At 39.3% G+C, this 20,352-nt stretch overlaps 1 protein-coding gene across 5 annotated transcripts in view; it reads left to right on the top strand.

The window, feature by feature from the left end:
• LOC148941014 (uncharacterized) overlaps positions 1–7,593 on the top strand; it is a 78,406-nt gene extending 70,813 nt beyond the window's left edge. For all 5 annotated transcript variants that reach the window (XM_089105205.1, XM_089105203.1, XM_089105204.1 and 2 more), the window contains exon 5: positions 6,754–7,593. In XM_089105205.1, the coding sequence (XP_088961331.1) occupies positions 6,754–6,967 (214 nt within the window). In that variant the 3' untranslated portion in view covers positions 6,968–7,593. The remainder of the gene's footprint in view (positions 1–6,753) is intronic.
• Positions 7,594–20,352: the final 12,759 nt, after the last annotated feature.

Raw genomic sequence — 20,352 nt, 5'->3', positions numbered from 1 at the left:
ATAATTTTCGTTTTACCTTCAAATTATCATTTAATTTATAAGCAATTTATCGGCAATCTTGTTTGGATCTGTTTCTAGAATTATTTCCCGAAATGCATCTGATGGAAATTTTGAGATAGCCACTTGTTCAAAAACAGTTCAAAGATCACATAACAAGGCCTTTGGGGTTGACATAACCCCCCAGAGTCTGGGGGCACGGGTTGTTTGTTATGCTCCGGGGGCATGTAAATTTTTATGGTCGTGTGACCTTTAGAGGTGACTCATTCGATTGGAAATATATAGTTCTAGTTTCCTTTTAAGAGTCAAAAGTAATGGAGGGCAATTAGCCTCTCCCCTCCCTGACATCCTCTTTTCTCCAAACGCATCTGATCGAAATTGTGAGATAGCCGTTTTTTCCACAATAGTCCAAAGAGCATATAACAGTCTTCAGGGTGGACACAGCCTCCCCCCCCCCCAGAGCCGCGGGGCAAGGGTTGTAAGCTATGCCCTGGGACATGTGAGGTTTTTATGGAACAGGTGGTCGTATAAACTTTGGATTGGATGGGGTTTATTTGATTGGAAATCGGATGTTCTAGTGCCCTTTTTAAGAGTCAAATGTAAATGGAGGGCAACCCCCCCCCAAGCCTATCATTCCTCTAAACACATCAGATCACAATTTTAAAAGAAATATTGTGTTCAGTATTGTTGAAAGATCCAGTAATTATGTCTTTGGGGATGTCAACCTCCCACAGTCCTCAGGGCAATTCGTTCAATATTTACATATAGTATATGTTATTGAGAAAGGTATGTATTTTGAGCTTCACTTTCCAAAAAGTTGAAGAGCATTCAGGTTAGTCTTTCAGAGAATGTTGAGTAGAGGACTGAACTGAATCAAAAGACGTTGTGTGTATGCCGATTTTCAAAACTGCTTAACTCAGGAATGACTGAGTATATTAATTTAGAACTTTCTGGAATTGATAAGGAAGATGCTCATAATGGCAATATTTGCATGCTACCACTACTACTACAACGACTACCACTACAACTGCTACCGCTACTACTACCGCGCTGCTCCATTAACAATATTGAGGGAAAATTTGAACTAAATCAAAAGACGCTATGTCCATGCACATTGTCAAAAGAGCGTATCTCAAGAACTGATGTGAGTATTAAGTTGGAACTTTCAGAGAATACTTATAGGGGAAGATCATTGGACCAAAAGACAATATATGCACGCAACTACTAATACTACTATCACTGCTACTACTTCTATAGCAACTACTTGTAAGGTTAAGAGCATTGAGAAGAAAATTTCAAGAAATATATGAACAAACAGTTTATCAAAAGGACATATCAGCAATGTCTTAGCTTTTTGGTCATTGGAATTGCCATGTAACTTCAACGTATTATGAAATTCTCCAGTTAATTGATAATGTGAATAGTAGATTCTATGTAATTGGCCTTTGTGAAACTTTTTTAACTTCTGAGCATGTTCTGTCGTTATATAATTTTCCAGGACACAGGCTTATTGTAAGGAATAGAGCGAGACTGGGGCTTGGAGGTTTGGCTTTTTGGTTAAGGATAATTTTGTTGCTAAAATAAGGGAAGACCAATCATTTTGGATTGAAGGTAAGGTGGAATATCTTACTCTTGAGCTGGAAGTTGGTGGAAAGGATATATTGATTACTGAGGTTTATAAGCCACCGAGTACAGTTTGGGAGGAGTTTGAAAATGGTTTTAATAGTTTAATGGATGCAGTAGAATTAAGTAGTCTGGAGTGCATTTGCATGGGGGATTTTAATTTTGATCTTTTAAGTTTATACAATGATAATTTGGATTTTTTAAACCTTTTCTCCAGGTATGATTTTTATCCATTAGTTGGGATTCCGACTCGTGTTACAGGACAGTCAGCTACACTTATTGACAATATTTTCGTGCGATCCCGGGTATTACACAGCTGTTATGCTGACGTTATAGTAAATGAGGTTTCCGATCACTTTCCTATAGTAGCAGTGACTTCATATCAATATGCGATAAAGCAGAACAGGACAGAGGTTAAAAGAAGGCAACTAAAAAAAGAGAGCCTACAGAAGTTTAGAGAGGAACTAAGTATCCTGTCTTGGAAACCAGTTTATGAAGAATCTGAAAGTGCTTCTGCAGCATTCGATAAGTTCATGGACATATTGCAGCCAATATTTGAGAGAACTTGCCCAGTAAAGAGTATAAAGGCGAGTAAAAAGGATCCCCGGATACCTTGGGTAACTATGGAGCTACTAGACTTAATTAGAAAGAGAAACAAATTGTATATGAGTTACTTAAATAGTAACCATAGTCAAGATCTAACTGAATTTAAACAAATCCTTAATAAAGTAAATCGGCTAAGGCGGTCATGCATCCGCGAATATTATGGATATAAATTTAAGGAAAATAAAGACAATACGAAAACGACATGGAATATTATAAACGAAATCGTAAATAAGAAGAAAGAGACCGAGATTCCTGCTAGTCTGATCTTTGATGGTAAATTTGTTGATGGAAATGAAGAGGTGGCTAATTTCTTTGGTGAATATTTTTCTAAGATTGGTGAATCAATAAGTGAGAATCCATACGATGAAAATAATGAAATTAATGAGACGTTTAGTGATGAAAGGGGAGTTGGATTGGAAATGTCTGCAGATGAAACGAATGTTGAAGAATTAAAACAGATAATAGGATTGGTAAAATCAAGTTCTCCAGGGAATGATGGAATTAATCTGAAAGCGTTCAAGCATGTTATGGTATATTTTTTGCCTTGTATGGTTTTTTTGATTAACCTTTCTTTGAAGAAAGGTGAATTTCCTACTCGTCTGAAAGAGGCTAAAGTTATTCCTCTTCACAAAGGGAGTTCAAAAACTGATCCGTCTAATTGGAGGCCGATTTCAATATTGCCCCTATTTGCTAAGCTGTATGAAAAGTGATGCATCGACGACTTTATAACCATCTTACTACTTACGGTTTTCTTAGTGATACCCTGTTTGGAATCAGGAGAAACCACTCTGCAATACATGCAGTCGAGCATCTAAAAGATTTCATTAACTGTAATCTCGAAAAAGTGTACTGTTACTTTCAATATTTATAGACTTTAGAAAGGCTTTTGACACGGTGGTTCATAAAATTTTATTAAATAGGCTAAGCAGTTTGGGGATCCAAGGGGTTATTCTGAAATGGTTTGAATCTTATCTTAACCAGCGTATTATTCGAGTCTCTATTAAAAATTCTATTTCAAAAACTTTTATCGTTAATTCCGGTGTGCCTCAGGGTTCAGTGCTTGGCCCACTTCTTTATCTAATTTACGTTGATACCATGCGTTTTTATATATCAGATGTACTTATAACGTCTTTTGCTGATGACACGGTGTTTACGATTACAGCTACTAGTCTGAACCAGTTAATTGAGAAGACAAATAAGGCCCTCGCTGAATTGATAAGTTTTACAAATTCTAGTTATTTGGTAGTGAATATTTCAGAAACAAATTTCGTGACATTTTGTAGAAATGGAGTTTCATGTGTTTTAGATAATAAAATTGTTTTTAACGGTGAATTTTTAAAGCATGTAAATAGTGTTAAATATTTGGGCTTGAGTCTTGATTTTAATTTAAGTTGGAAATCACATTGTGATCTTGTGGCAGTTAAGATTTCAAGAGGGTTGGGTGTGATAAGAAGACTGAAAAATCAACTACCGTCAAATGTTTTACTTTTACTTTATCATTCTATTGTTAGCCCTTATTTATCGTATGGTTGCATGCTATGGACTAGTAGTTTTATTTCAAGTTTTAGAAAGGTCCAAATTTTACAGAATAAAATAGTTCGTATTTTAGGTAATTACATTCAGTTTTAAAATAGCACGTTGAATTGCTTTATAAGTTTTAAAATTTTAAATATTTATCAGCCACAGGATTGCTAGTTACCAATTTTTATTTATAAATGTTTGAATACGTGTCCACCGGAGGTATTTTGAGAAATTCTTAGAGTTAATTCTTCCTATCATTGTGGTGAAACTAGGAATGCATATGACCTTGCATCTGAGCTCTGGAGTACTTATCATGCTGCGTTTCTGCCTCATTTTGCGGGACCGGTGGTGTGGAATTCCCTCCCGGATGCTATTAGACAAGTTGATAATGTAGGCCAGCTCAAGAGTAGATTGAAGCGTTACCTTTTGGGTTATAATCTGAATGATTAGATTTTTGAATTTGATTAATGTTTGGTTTGAAAATTGTTTGGACAGATAATGGTCGCATTTTCGCGAAATTACCCAGCCAAAGCGCACGGAGTCGGCTCTATAGCCTAGCTGATACTTATTGATTTTGTCATAGTTGATTTAGTTAGATGTATCTTTTTTTTTTTTTTCTTTTTTTTTTTTTTTTAGAGTGTATGTTTTAAGGATGATGTGTGATATTTCTCACTTGCGATTTCTAGAGTGTAATTCTTTTAGAGTAGGAGATGTTCTTTATGTTGATTCAGTTCAAGTGCTGATTTTTCCCCGTAAAGAGATAGTTTTTATGTGGATGTAGAGCTTTATAATAATGGATTTGCAGCCATCGTAAACAAACCTTCGGGTTTTTATAGATGGCCGCTGTAAATTTGTTTGTATTTTTTTATGTTAAATAAATTAATTTGAATTTGAAAAAATTTTGAATTTGAATTTGAAATTTGATGTTCAACTGACCAAAAGGCATTACATTAATACTGCTACTAGGACTACTGCTATTACACTTAATACTGCTACTAGTAATACCAATATTACTACTGTGATCACTATTACAACTGTCCCTAAGGGTATGAAGGTCAAATTTTCAAGGATATCGTTTTTGGGCGGGGGGGGGCGCAGATACTTAATCACAACATGATATCTGTATTCACGTTGTCAAAAGGTGTAATAGCAATATCCTAGGAACAGTTTGGTGCGGTAAGCTGAAGCAAGCAGGGGTTGTTGTGGGGGATGTTAAACTAACCAAAAGAAAACATTTACACCCTAATGCTACTGCTTTTACTCATACTACTACCACTGCTACTATTATTACCACTTCTTCTACTACTACTGCCACTAAAGCTAAGGCTACTGTTTTTTATTGTACTGCTACTACTCCTGCTGCTATTAAAACGAAGGGTATTAAGGCAAAAAAATTGGAATATATTGAAACTCTATGGAACTAAATCGAAACACAATATACCCACACATGTTGTCAAGATGACGTATAAAAATACTTCAGGAACGGCTGATGGTATTAAGTTGAAACTTTCAGCATGTGTTGAAGGGGATGTTGAAGAAACCAAAGGTGCTATGCACATGCTGCCACTTTTGCTACTACAACTATTGCTACTACGCAAGCTAAGAGTGTTAAGGTGAAGGTTTTAACAAATATTTAGGCGGATGTTGAACTAAATCAGTACAAACTATGAGCATGTGGATTTCAAAAAGGTGACAAAGCAGTATCTCAAGAACGGCTTACATTATTAATTAGACCTTTAAGGATAAGTTTTGGCGGATTTTGAACTAGCCAGAAGACACTATGTGTATACTATTAATACTACCACTACAATTACTGTAACTCATGGCGCTGAGGGTATTAAGGTGAAATTTTAGAAAACATTTAGGAGGAGTTCATGTAATACGAATCTTGACGTTTGTGTTTAATACGAAGGTTCATTTTTTTTCTTACTCTACACAAGTCTTATTTAAAATCTTTTTGAGTGTTCATTTTTCATTTACGACAAAGATACGAATGCTATAAAGGAAAAATATTTTTTGGCTTAACCAAATGCATATAGATTTATGCGGCGTAGATGGTCATTTATACAAGAGTAAGCTCCGTTGAAAAAAATAACCTTTTATATAAGAAAATTACACCTAAGCTTGTGTTTACCCATGTCGCCTCATGCTCTCTTGACATGCCTTCATTATAATGTTAAATTCTGTTCCACACCCTACTTCGACAGTTAGAAGAGGCTCAATCCCGCTAGAAAGTGAATGAATTAAAAGAAATTAATGTGTTCGCGTATTAATTTTCAATTAAATTATTGCCTCTAATGTCGCGTTGTCTATTACCACAACTACTTTTACGAAACCTGGGAATTTCTCAAATAGTGACTAGTAAAATTCACCATCGGCTAGTTTTTGTTAAGTTGCTACGTTAAAGACTTGAGAAGGGACTTTGGGAATAGAAGAGACTTTTAGAGAAATTTTGGGAAATTTCTTCGCTGCTTCTAATACGGCAACAACTACTACGTTTGAAGCAGACTTGTGGTACATTTGAATGTACCACTGTTGTGGTACATTTGATGTGGTACATTGTACCACATCAAATGTGGTACATTTGAAAGACTACAAAACTTGTGGTACAAAAACCAGGACTGCTTGACTCTTGGAATATTTTGAGGCAACACTTAACAAAGGTGTCCAATTTAGTGTCCATGTAGGCAAATGGGCCTTTCGAAACCGAGTCGTCGACATCTGGAACTCCCTACCCGAAGAAACCGTTCTGGTAACCTCCATCAGCTCTTTCAAGAACTCGTTTGACAAGATATACGAGAGTCGTTTGTACGATTTCAGTAACTTTAGAAGGTTTATCTAAATTTTTGTATTGTCTTTTTCCTGTTTTGTAAGAGGCTCTCGCCTACGTTTTTGCATTTATTATTATTGTTATTATTATTTAGATTGAGCTACTACTCAAAAACACTTTAGAGCTTACGATGGGAAAGACCTAATTCTAGCTTTATGTTTTTCTTCTTTTTTCAGTGATGAAGTTTGTATTTTGAGTGCCAGTGGCACTGCTGCAGTGGTTGATTTTCAGCAGCTAGAGCCACAAGAAGTCAGAACTCGAAACTCATCTGGAAGTTGCTTTGGGATGACGTCATCGTTTGAAAAGGATAAATCATTCAAAGACCAAGTACCGTTTTATGGTTTTTATGAATTCGCTAGTTTTGCCTTCTTAAGACATTCTATTAAATAGACTACAAGTATTGGTAAAGTTCCACTGAGAAACACGAGATAATTAAGAATTTTCGTGGGTAAAATCACATGATTGGCTATTTTGACAACCAATGAAGGCTGTAGAAATGATGACGTGTTATTTTTTATTTTAGTCTTTCAAAGAGAGTGCATCCTGGAGTGTAGTACCTAGAAAATAATGCTTTCGTATTAGTTTTGTATCCTATTTAATAATCCAAATTAAACTTTCTTGTAGTAATACATAATTAAAATAGAAGCGCAATCAAACAGTCATTTGCAACGAACTTAAAGTAAAGAGTGACTCGTGCTGATGGTAACCAAAGCTCTAAAATATATATTTCTGACAACAATATTTGCCCTAAAATAATCTGCTTTTCGTATGATTTTAAATATGTAAAAGACATTCCACTTTGCCGATTAAAAACTTCTTGCATAAGAGCATTTACATGTTTCAGAAGGAAAATGCCCTCAAAGGGGGAGGAAGAAAAAATCGCACTCTAGACTCACAAACTAGTCTCTAGACTCACACACTAGGCTCTAGACTCACAAACTAGGCTCTAGACACACACTAGGCTCTAGACTCACAAACTAGGCTCTAGACTCACACACTAGGCTCTAGACTCACCCACTAGTCTCTAGACTCACACACTAGGCTCTAGACTCACACACTAGTCTATAGACTCACACACTCGGCTATAGACTCACACACTAGTATCTAGACTCACACACTAGTCTCTAGACTCACACTAAGCTATAGTCACACACACTAGGCTATAGTCTCATACTAGGCTCTAGACTCACACACTAGGCTATAGACTCACACACTAGTCTCTAGACTCATACACTAGGATATAGACTCACACACTAGTCTATAGACTCAAACACGAGGATCGAGACTAACAAACTAGGCTCTCTACTCACACACTAGGCTCTAGACTCACACACTAGGATCTAGACTCACACACTAGGCTCTAGACTCACACACTAGGCTCTAGATTCACACACTAGGCTTTAGACTCACACACTAGGCTCTAGACTCACACACTAGGCTCTAGACACACACTAGGCTCTAGACTCACACACCAGGCTCTAGACTCACACACTAGGCTCTAGAGTCACACACTAGTCTCTAGACTCACACACTAGTCTCTAGACTCACACACTAGGCTCTAGACTCACACACTAGGCTCTAGACTCACACACTATGCTCTATACTCACACACTAGGATCTAAACTCACACACTGGGATCTAGACTCACACACTAGGCTCTAGATTCACACACTAGGCTCTAGACTCACACACTAGGCTCTAGACTCACACACTAGGCTCTAGACTCACACACTAGGCTCTAGACTCACACACTAGTCTCTAGACTCACACACTAGGCTCTAGACTCACACACTAGGATTTCGACTCACACACTAGGCTCTAGACTCACACATTAGGCTCTAGACTCACACACTAGGCTCTATACTCACACACTAGGCTCTAGACTCACACACTAAGCTCTAGACTCACACACTAGGCTCTAGACTCACACTAGGCTCTAGACTCACACACTAGGCTCTAGACTCACACACTAGGCTCTAGACTCACTCACTGACTCTAGACTCACACTAGGCTCTAGACTCACACACTCGGCTCTAGACTCACACACTAGGCTCTAGACTCACACTAGGTTCTAGACTCACACACTCGGCTATATACACACACACTAGTCTCTAGACTCACAAACTCGGCTCTAGACACAGACACTAGTCTATAGACTCACACACTAGGCTCTAGACTCACACACTAGGCTCTATACTCACCCACTTGTCTATATATTCACACTATGCTTTATACTCTCACACTCTGATTTTTATTCACACACTCTGCCCTAGACTTACACACTAGGCTCGAGAATCACACACTTCTATTTAGTCTCGCACAACTATGATCTAGACACATACAACTTGTATATATACTCACACAACACGGCTCTATACACACACACTAGGAAAGAGACTCTCCCTCGAGTCTCTAGTATCACACTAGGCTATAGACTCACACTATTATATCGATTCACACACTATTATATATACTCACACACTATTATCGCGACTCACACACTACGCTCTCGAATCTCACAATAGGCTATAGACACACACACGAGTCTCTATATACTCAATCTATGCTCTAGTTTCACACACTATTCTCGTGTCACCCACTCGTCACGAGTCTCATAATCTGTGCTCGATTCTCACACACTCGGCACTCTTCAAACACAAGAGGAGCTATGCTCACACACTATTCACTATACTCACACACTAGGCTCGATACAAACACACTAGGCTCTAGACTCACTACACTAGGCTCTAGACTCACACACTAGGCTCTAGACTCACACACTAGGCTCTAGACTCACACACTAGTCTCTAGACTCACACACTCGGCTCTAGACTCACATACTAGGCTCTAGACTCACAAACTAGGCTCTAGACTCACACACTAGGCTCTAGACTCACACACTAGGCTCTAGACTCACAAACTAGGCTCTATACTCACACACTAGGCTTGAGACTCACACAGTAGGCTCGAGACTCACACACTAGGCTCTAGACTCACACACTGGGCTCTAGACTCTCACACTAGTCTCTAGACTCACACACTAGGCTCTATACTCACACACTCGGCTCTAGACTCACACACTAGGCTCTAGACTCACACACTAGGCTCTAGACTCACACACTAGGCTCTAGACTCACACACTAGGCTCTAGACTCACACACTAGTCTATAGACTCACACACTAGGCTCTAGACTCACACACTAGGCTCTAGACTCACACACGACGCTCTAGACTCACACACTAGTCTCTAGACTCACACTAGGCTCTAGACTCACACACTAGGCTCTAGACTCACACACTAGGCTCTAGACTCATACACTAGGCTCTAGACTCACACACTAGGCTCTAGACTCACACACTAGTCTCTAGACTCACACACTAGGCTCTAGACTCACACACTAGGCTCTAGACTCACACACTAGGCTCGAGACTCACACACTAGGCTCGAGACTCACACACTAGGCTCTAGACTCGCACACTAGGCTCTAGACACACACTATGCTCTAGACTCACACACTAGGCTCTAGACTCACACACTAGGCTCTAGACTCACACACTAGGCTCTCGACTCACACACTAGTCTCTAGACTCACACACAATGCTCTATACTCACACAAATAGGCTCTAGACTAACACAACTCGGCTCTAGACTCACACACTAGGCTCTAGACTCACACACTAGGCTCTAAACTCACACACTAGGCTCTACACTCACACACTAGTCTCTAGACTCACACACTAGGCTCTAGACTCACACACTAGGCTCTAGAATCACAAACTAGGCTCTAGACACACACTAGGCTCTAGACTCACACACTAGGCTCTAGACACACACACTAGGCTCTAGACTCACACACTAGGCTCTAGACACAAACACTAGGCTTTATGCTCACACACGCGGCTTTAGATTCACACACTAGGCTAGAGACTCACACACTAGGCTATAGACTCACACACTAGGCTCTAGACTCACACACTCGGCTCTAGACTCACACACCAGGCTCTAGACTCACACACTCGTCTCTAGACTCACACACTTGTCTCTAGACTCACACACTAGGCTCTAGACTCACACTAGGCTCTAGACTCACACACAAGGCTCTAGACTCACACACTAGGATCTAGACTCACACACTAGGATCTAGAATCACACACTAGGCTCTAGACACACACTAGGCTCTAGACACACACTAGGCTCTAGACTCACACACTAGGCTCTAGACTCACACACTAGGCTCTAGACTCACACTAAGCTCTAGACTCACACACTGGCTCTAGACTCATACTAGGCTCTAGACTCACACACAAGGCTCTAGACTCACACACAAGGCTCTCGACTCATACACTAGGCTCTAGACACACACACACGGCTCTAGACTCACACACTAGGCTCTAGACACACACTAGGCTCTTGACTCACACACTAGGCTCTAGACTCACACACTATGCTCTAGACTCACACACTAGGCTCTAGACTCACACACTAGGCTCACTAGGCTCTAGACTCACACCAGGCTCTAGACTCACACACTAGGCTCTACTCACATACTAGGCTCTATACTCACAAACTAGGCTCTAGACACACACACTAGGCTCTAGACTCAAACACTAGTCTCTAGACTCACACACTAGGCTCTAGACTCACACACTAGTCTATAGACACACACTCGGCTCTACTCACACACAAGGCTCTAGACTCACACACAAGGCTCTAGACTCACACACTAGGCTATACTCACACACTAGGCTCTAGACTCACACACTGGGCTCTAGACTCACACACTAGGCTCTAGACTCACACCCTAGGCTCTAGACTCACACACAAGTCTAGAGACTCACACACGAGGCTATAGACTCACACACGTGTCTATAGACACACACTCGTGTCTACTCACACACTAGGCTCTAGACTCACACACCAGGCTCTAGACTCACACACTAGGCTTTACTCACACACTAGGCTCTAGACACACACACTGGGCTCTAGACCCACACACTAGGCTCTAGACTCACATACTAGGCTCTAGACTCACACACTAGGCTTTAGACTCACACACTAGGCTTTAGACTCACACACTAGGCTCTAGAGTCACACACTAGGCTCTACTCACACACTAGGCTCTAGACTCACACACTAGGCTCTAGACTCACACACTAGTCTCTAGACTCACCCACTAGGCTCTAGACGCACACACTAGGCTCTAGACACACACTAGGCTCTAGACTCACACACTAGGCTCTAGACACACACTAGGCTCTAGATTCACACACTAGGCTCTAGACTCACACACTAGGCTCTAGACTCACACACTAGGCTCTAGACTCAGACACTCGGCTCTAGACTCAGACACTAGGCTCTAGACTCACACACTGGGCTCTAGACTCACACACTAGGCTCTAGACTCCCACACTAGGCTCTAGACTCACACACTAGGCTCTAGACTCACACACTAGGCTCTAGACACACACTAGGCTCTAGACTCACACACTAGGTTCTAGACTCACACACTAGGTTCTAGACTCACACACTAGGCTCTAGACACACACTAGGCTCTAGACTCACACACTAGGCTCTAGACACACACTAGGCTCTAGACTCAAACACTAGGCTCTAGACTCACACACTGGGCTATAGACTCACACACTAGGCTCTAGATTCACACACTAGGCTTTAGACTCACACACTAGGCTATAGACTCACACACTAGGCTCTAGACTCACACACTAGGCTCTATACACACACACTAGGCTCTATACTCACAAACTAGGCTCTAGACTCACACACTAGGCTCTAGACTCGCATACTAGGCTCTAGACTCGCACACTAGGCTCTAGGCTTTATATTCACACACTAGGCTCTATACTCACACACCAGGCTGTAGATTCACACACTAGGCTCTAGACTCACACACTAGGCTCAAGACTCACACAAAAATATCTAGACTCACACACTAGGCTCTAGACACTCACACGAGGCTCTAGACTCACACACTTGTCTCTAGACTCACACTCGTCTCTATACTCTCACACTAGGCTCTAGACTCACACACTATGCTCTAGACTCACACACTAGGCTCTAGACTCACACACTAGGCTCTAGACTCACACACTAGGCTCTAGACTCACACACTAGTCTCTAGACTCTCACACTAGGCTCTAGACTGACACACTAGGCTCTAGACTCACACACTAGGCTCTAGACTAACACACTAGGTTCTAGACTCACACACTAGGCTCTAGACTCACACACTAGGCTCTATACTCACACGCTAGGTTCTAGACTCACACACTAGGTTCTAGACTCACACACTAGGCTCTACACTCACACACTAGGCTCTACACTTACACACTAGGCTCTAGACACCCAATCGGCTCTAGACTCAAACACTAGGCTCTATACACACACACAGGGCTCTAAACTCACACACTAGGCTCTAGACTCACACACTAGGCTCTACACTCACACACTATTCTATATACTCACACACTAGGATCTATACACACACACTAGGATATAGACCCACCCACTAGGCTCTACATTCACACACTAGGTTCGAGACACACACACTAGGCTCTAGACTCACACACTAGGCTCTAGACTCACACACTAGGCTCAAGACTCACACACTAGGCTCTAGACTCCCACACTGGGCTTTAGACTCACCCCCTAAGTTCTAGACTCGCACACTAGGCTCTAGGCACACACAATGCTCTTTACACTAACACTAGGCTCTATACTCACACACTGTTCTCTCTACTCACACACTAGGCTCTAGACTCACACACTATGCTCTAGACTCACACACTAGGCTGTAGACTCACACACTAGGCTCTAGACTCACACACTAGGCTCTAGACTCACACACTAGGCTCTAGACTCGCACACTAGGCTCTAGACTCACACGCTAGGCTCTAGACTCACACACTAGGTTCTAGACTCACACACTAGGCTCTAGACTCACCCACTAGGCTCTAGACTCACACACTAGGCTCTAGACTCACACACTAGGCTCTAGACTCACACACTAGGCTCAAGACTCACAAACTAGCCTATAGACTCACACACTAGGGTTTAGACTCACACACTAGGCTCTAGACTCACACAATCGGCTCTAGACTCACACACTCGCCTCTAGACACACCCACTAGGCTCTAGGCTCACACACTCGGCTCTAGACTCACACACTCGGCTCTAGACTCACCCACAAGGATCTAGACTCACACACTAGGCTCTAGACACACACTAGGCTCTAGACTCACACACTAGGCTCTAGACTCACACACTAGGCTCTAGACTCACACTATTCTCTAGACACACACTAGGCTCTAGACTCTCACACTAGGCTCTAGACTCACACACTACGCTCTAGACTCATACACTCGGCTCTAGACTCACACACTAGGCTCTAGACTCACACACTAGGCTTCAGACTCACACACTAGGCTTCAGACTCACACCCTAGGCTCTAGACTCACACACTAGGCTCTAGACTCACACAATCGTCTCTAGACTCACACACTAGGCTCTAGACTCACACACTAGGCTCTAGACTCACACACTAGTCTCTAGACTCACACTAGGCTCTAGACTCACACACTAGGCTCTAGACTCACACACTAGGCTTATTACGAACGAAATTAAAAGGGAAAGAATTTTTAAAAAAACAATGAAATAAGTTTGACCTTATTTCTTTATAAAAACTGAAAAATAAAAAACCACCAGACACAGAGTAGAATATAACGACACAGTCAGGTAGAACGGTTAAAAAACCTGACAGATGGAAATATCTCTAACTAATGTAAAGACAAATTTCAAAAGATAATAAATTTAACACCATAATAAGTTCAACAGTATGCATTTAAAGTTAACCAAGTCAACATTAATGAAAAAAAAATAATAATACAAATTATCTCAAAACATTGGTGATCTGAGAGAAAGATGGGAACAGAAAATAACTAACGGTAGGAAGCTCGTGGTCGACTGAGACCGACAAGTGGTTTTGGACCAAGTCTTTGGGGACGCCCGGGGCGGAAACCAAGGCCAATGATTTTTTGTAATTTTTTGTACACGACCGTGGGAAGGGATATTTTTCAGTACTTCAAGTGTAAGAAATTAGTATTTTTATGCCAATCAGGGCCAGTCAAAGCAATACTTAAAGGTTGAATAGAAACATAAGTGAGCTAAGTTTTTGTTTTTTGGATCAGAATGCTTTGAAAGAGAAACAGAGTTTACTTTCTTATAGCTCCGAGGAAAAAAACACACACAAAAGCTTTTTAATTTCATTATATTATATCTATGACGTATGCTGTCCTACAGCTCTGTGTTAAACATTACTTCCAAAGAGAAACAGACATTAATGTCTTTAGCTCCTTGGCGAAAAATTTAATTTCATTAGTTTATATCTATGACGTATACAATAACAGAGAGATCACTGTTCTATAGTTCTGTGACAAAAATGTTCTTTAATTTCATTGGTTTATCTATAACATATCTTGTGCTCTAATTTTTGTGACATATTTTCGCAAGTCAGTCACGTTATATCTTACCTACACTGACTCAGGTCTCCCTCGGATTTTCTATGAAAAATCGACCCATGTCCTAATCAAGATGGATATTATAAAAAAAAAAGAAATTATCAGTACAGAAGCGTCTAATTATACGAAATATTTTCTTGGCGAATGTGGAATTATATTCCAATTATAATATGTAAAATTTTAAAACCATTTGATCGGTTAAGATACATAAATTGAAACCCTGTGTATGTCCAATGGCGACTAAGTAAAACCCACAAGGAATTCCCTATTAATGTGAAGGTGTTTTTCGCTTAAGGGATTCTAATAAGACTTTAATATAATATTTATTTATTTAGTTCCGAAGGATTTGCTCAAACAGTAGCCTTCTAAAAAGATATTGATGTCAGTTCTTCATTACACTTATATTTTTTGCCAAGCATCAACTGGAATCTACGCGGGCAAGCTTGGAACCCTGCATCTAATTACCTTATTCGAAAGGCGAATATGAGGCACCAATGTTGACTTGTAATCACGGAAAATCCAAGAGAAGAACACGGGGAAATAAAGAAGAACACCACTGCATTTCAGCTGAGGTTAAACCTGGAACCCAATGAGAACGTCTAAGCCAAGAAATAGGGAGGACATCGGAAAACGAATGGGTATCGAGGTCTCCATTCGTCCTTGTTATGTCTTGTTCCCTCATTGTAGTATCATTCACGTAAAACTGTGTGGCTATGACGCTGCAACATGCGTTTCTTATACAGCACGGACTTGCGTGAAAAATGCAGGCATGAAATAAGTTGTAAAATTAGACCTCAAACTTAATAATGTATGGTAAATTATGTTTATTTAATAAGTATCGAAGAATTATATAAGCCCTTATCGATGTTTCCGTTCTCAAAACAAATTTGAAGACATCTCTATTTTAAATTTTTAGATTTTCGTTGAGAATACTAATATCAGTGTATTTATTAAATTCCGTCTCATAGCTTAGAAATTAATGTACCCAATCAACACGTAGATTATATGAGCTATGAACGTTTACTTTAAAGAACGCGTGATTCCGCTTCGTTATTTTTATTACAGGGAGTAAATGGACACATTGGTTATTGAGCATTACATTTAGCTGCCCAGTACAGATACGACCCAATAGCATCTATTTTCATCGTATCTCAACCAACGAAGAGTACTCAAAATAGACTCCAGGCAATTTTTAATCCCAGCATCGTCTACGAAAACAACAGTTACCTTCGATCGTCGTTTCTTCGACCATGAACCATATTACGTATCAGGTAACACTATATTTGAACCTCAGTATCAAGTGCTTTAACGAATTATATAATCACATAAATGCTGAGAACCACATCGATCAATACAAGATAAACGATATTTAACGATATTTGAGGTTAAATGGTACTTAAAGACATTTGAAGATATTTGAAGCTGAAGTTAAAGACAATTTGAAGTTTAATTCTGAGAACACCATCGAGCAGTACAAGATAAACGATATTTAATGATATTTGAAGTTAAATAATATTTGAAGATGTTTGAAGTTGAATTTAAAGACAATATGTTAAGAGAGTCACTATAGTATGACGACAACCCGTTTCAAAAGGCACAAATGAACAATTTTACGCGAGAATACATTCTCTATGTGTCCCAAAAACTCCTAAAAATGATATGCTGAGAAGAAAAACACCAACACCTGTAGTGGGAAGCATCACTTCCCAGTTGACTATTAGAAGGATATTTAACGGTCATTTCCCAGTTGACTATTAGGGAAAACTTGTCGTGTAAAAACAACTAGGCTTGAACTGTTCCATAAAGAAACCATAACGTAAAATGCTTCAAAATTCTCGCCAAGACAAAAAGAGTGTAAGACAATAATTTAAAACAGAAGGGTGTAAGGTGATGACTAGATGTGAATCTACATATGATACTCCCTAATAACTTGGAAAACTCAAAAATCCCAATACTGAAAGCATTTTAATGTTATCAGTGAAATGATGATCCCAATATTGTATGTTATAAATCATTCATGTATTTACCACAAGTAGAATTAGGTGTAATATTATCATGTTATTCATTTAACGTATTGTAGATAGAATTTAGTATGTCATAGAGAAATCAAAATAAAAAATAAAAGGCGTGGTAAAAATTAAAAAAAAAATCTTTAGCTTAGTAAGTAGCCATGACCCATGAAGACTCTTAGCCGGTAGATGAATTTTCGAGAGGGATGTAGAATAAAATAAGAAAAATAATAAAAAAATTTTTTAGCACTCCTAATGAGGAGTTAATAATGAAAAGGCGTCATTAATTGATGAGAAGGGTGATGTACACCGTCAGTATAATTCCATTTATTTAAAATACAATATTCTTCCCTTCTAAAGATGATTCGGCCAGAAATTAAACGTCCCCTAATTGAGGTCAAATACTGCTTCCAAGAATTTAAATTCTTAATCTGCAAAAAGAGAAATTGCATTCTAGCTTCAGTTAAACAACGACGCTAGTCGTTTAAATTTCGCTAAGATGATCAGTAGCAGAAAAAATGCTATACCCAATATTTCTAAGGAAGTTTAAATGGCAAAAAACCGTGGGAATGCTTGAATCATCGAAAACCTTTAAAATAATTCATCGGACGAAAGATTTACACCCTTGGTCCTCTTGGGCCAATGGCAAGCAGTCCTCATGGCGCAGGACTGAAAGACCTATGTTTTGGTAGTGGGGTAGATGTGCTTTTTAATTTTAATCGTAAGTCAGATTTGAAACGATTAGTAAATCAGACCTAGAGAGATTCAGAAGAAATTCTTATATTCTTGTCACCGTTATTGTCATTGAAGTGACCCGTTGCTGTGCAACTAAGTATGTAACTTCAATAAGTCTATTGTCTTTTTTATCTGTGTTTATTTCATCTCATATGTCTGCACCTAGCCTAAAAATAGATCCTTAGTTCGTAAGTCTCCAAGGTAAATGCTCCCAAAGGAATCTGATCTCCAGATAGCTCAAGAAAGAAGAGGCCACATTTTTTCGTCCCTACAAACACCAAAAGTCGTTATTGCCACAGCTTAGAAAAATGTTTCTAACCCCTGTTAGCCTATAAGAATTCGTGTCTCTTAAATCAGATCTGATCGTGCTGTGGAAACAAAGCTCTGAGGCGACAGAATTCTGAGTTTGATAAATCTAAATTCCTCTTAACTCTTTACATAACAACACCAGGCTCTTTAAGAAAGAATAGAAGACACAAAAAGACGTTGTTCATGAATTTTGTAAAAAATTCTTGGCCATTTGCCCGTTTGGAACTTCTTTTTCTTGATGAAGTATGATGATGTGCCACAGAAAGCATCAGACATAATCAGGCGAAGTCAGCCACAACCTCACTTGAAGTAATATGGTATTGTAGAATAACCCCCCAAAGCGAGAAAATTTTCTTGATTTCATTAGGAAATGAAAAACAATTTTAATTTTGGCAGTTGACAGCCAAGCTTCTGTTGCCACCTGTGACACGAAAGTGCTATTTTAGGACTATTTCCTTATGTGTCGCACGTGCTCAGAGTTGTCACTTCCGGTGCTATTTAAGTGCAGAATTCACAGAATATACAAAATTTCAAGATAATAAAAGTGAGTTTAGCATGCTGAAGCCTGGAGTTAGAGTTATCTTCTTCCAAGGCATATCAGCTTTTCCAAAATTGCAAACAAATTCAGGGCTTCCACTATCCCCGAATTTTAGGGGATTTTCCCGAAAATCTATGTGTTTCCCCCATTTTTTTTTTCTCCCCGAATCCCCTAAATTTCCCCGAAAATCACCCAATCATGGTGTCGCCCCTAGAAAATATTATTTTACATAGGCCTACCATAATTTATAACTACTCTCTTGTTCGTTAATTTTCGTCTTCTTTGTTACTTTGCGTAAGAACCAGACTGATACAATTTAAGTATGACCAGTTCTTCATATGTTCACAACAGTATCATTTTCCTGAATTTAGTTTAAACCATTTCGACCTGAATGTAGTGTTCCGAATGCTATAACATTTTCACATTTACATCAGTCGTACCTTAATTCCAACTTCCAACTGAACGCTTCGTACTTCCATTAAACCACTTCAAGTATAATTCTTGACTAATCTTGTCAAGACAATCTTGAGAAGATTAGTCAAAAATTATGCTGGAAGTGGTTTAACGGAAGTACGAAGCGTCCAGTTGGAAGTTGGAATTAAAGTTTTGAAATTGAACTTCTAGAGAAGAAGAATTGTTTTAAAAGCCGAATCTTAAGTTTAATTTATAGTTTTCCTTTGTTATTTTTGGTTGTAGGCATACTGTATTAATGTTTAATACTTAATGATTGAAAACAAGATACATTCAAGGAATTGATCTTTTTGCCTGGAATTCTTACCGTTTAAATTTTTGTTTCATTCGGTTTGTAAGAATTGGTGGCCGGTTCTTACCTCCCCGCCGGAAAATACCCCCCCCACCGTGGAAAATAAGACTTTCCAACTTTGAGAATTGTATTTGAGTTTTTTTCCATAGGGGGGGGGGGGGATGGAATTTTGGTACTTGTGTATTATACGCGACTCACTCTAGCTTACGCCGTGTAAAACTCGAGAACAAACCGGTTTCTTTGTTAGTTTCTTTCAGCTTAAGCACGAGACAAGACAAAGACAAGAGACATAATAGATGGGAAATATATAATTTGGGTTCTATATTTGCACATAAGGGAGGTGGGTAAAGTATTTGGACAGCTTGAAGTCAGAAAACAATTCTTCCTTCATAATATGCAGAATAATTGTACCTAACACATTTTTCTTGCAAACCCGCTATACTTTACCCCCCCCACCCTAATGTGCAAATATATAGTCCAAATTTGTTTCTAAAGCAACGAAGAAACCGGTGAACTCTCGAGTTTTACACCTCGTAAACTTGAGTGAGTGGTTGTGAATATGGCACTTCAGTTGACCAACTAAATATGATATATGGCACAAAACATGCTTTTTTAAGTGAAAACACTTCTGTGTCATCATACCTGTGTATGAAGGGTTGTGAGTATTGCACTTCAGTTGACCAACTAAATATGATGTATGGCACAAAAACATGCTTTTTTAAGTGAAAACACTTCTGTGTCATCATACCTGTGTATGAAGGGTTGTGAGTATTGCACTTCAGTTGACTAACTAAATATGATGTATGGCACAAAAACATGCTTTATGTTGTATAACATACAAGTGGCGGAATTATTTATGTTATGAGTTATGTTATTTATTATATAT

The sequence above is a fragment of the Artemia sp. Qi Xiang Cuo genome, chromosome 19 (genome assembly GCF_049724085.1).
Source record: "Artemia sp. Qi Xiang Cuo chromosome 19, ASM4972408v1, whole genome shotgun sequence".
NCBI lineage: Eukaryota > Metazoa > Arthropoda > Branchiopoda > Anostraca > Artemiidae > Artemia > Artemia sp. Qi Xiang Cuo.
Note: the sequence above shows the minus strand (reverse complement) of the source record. Positions and strands in the feature narration are given on the sequence as shown.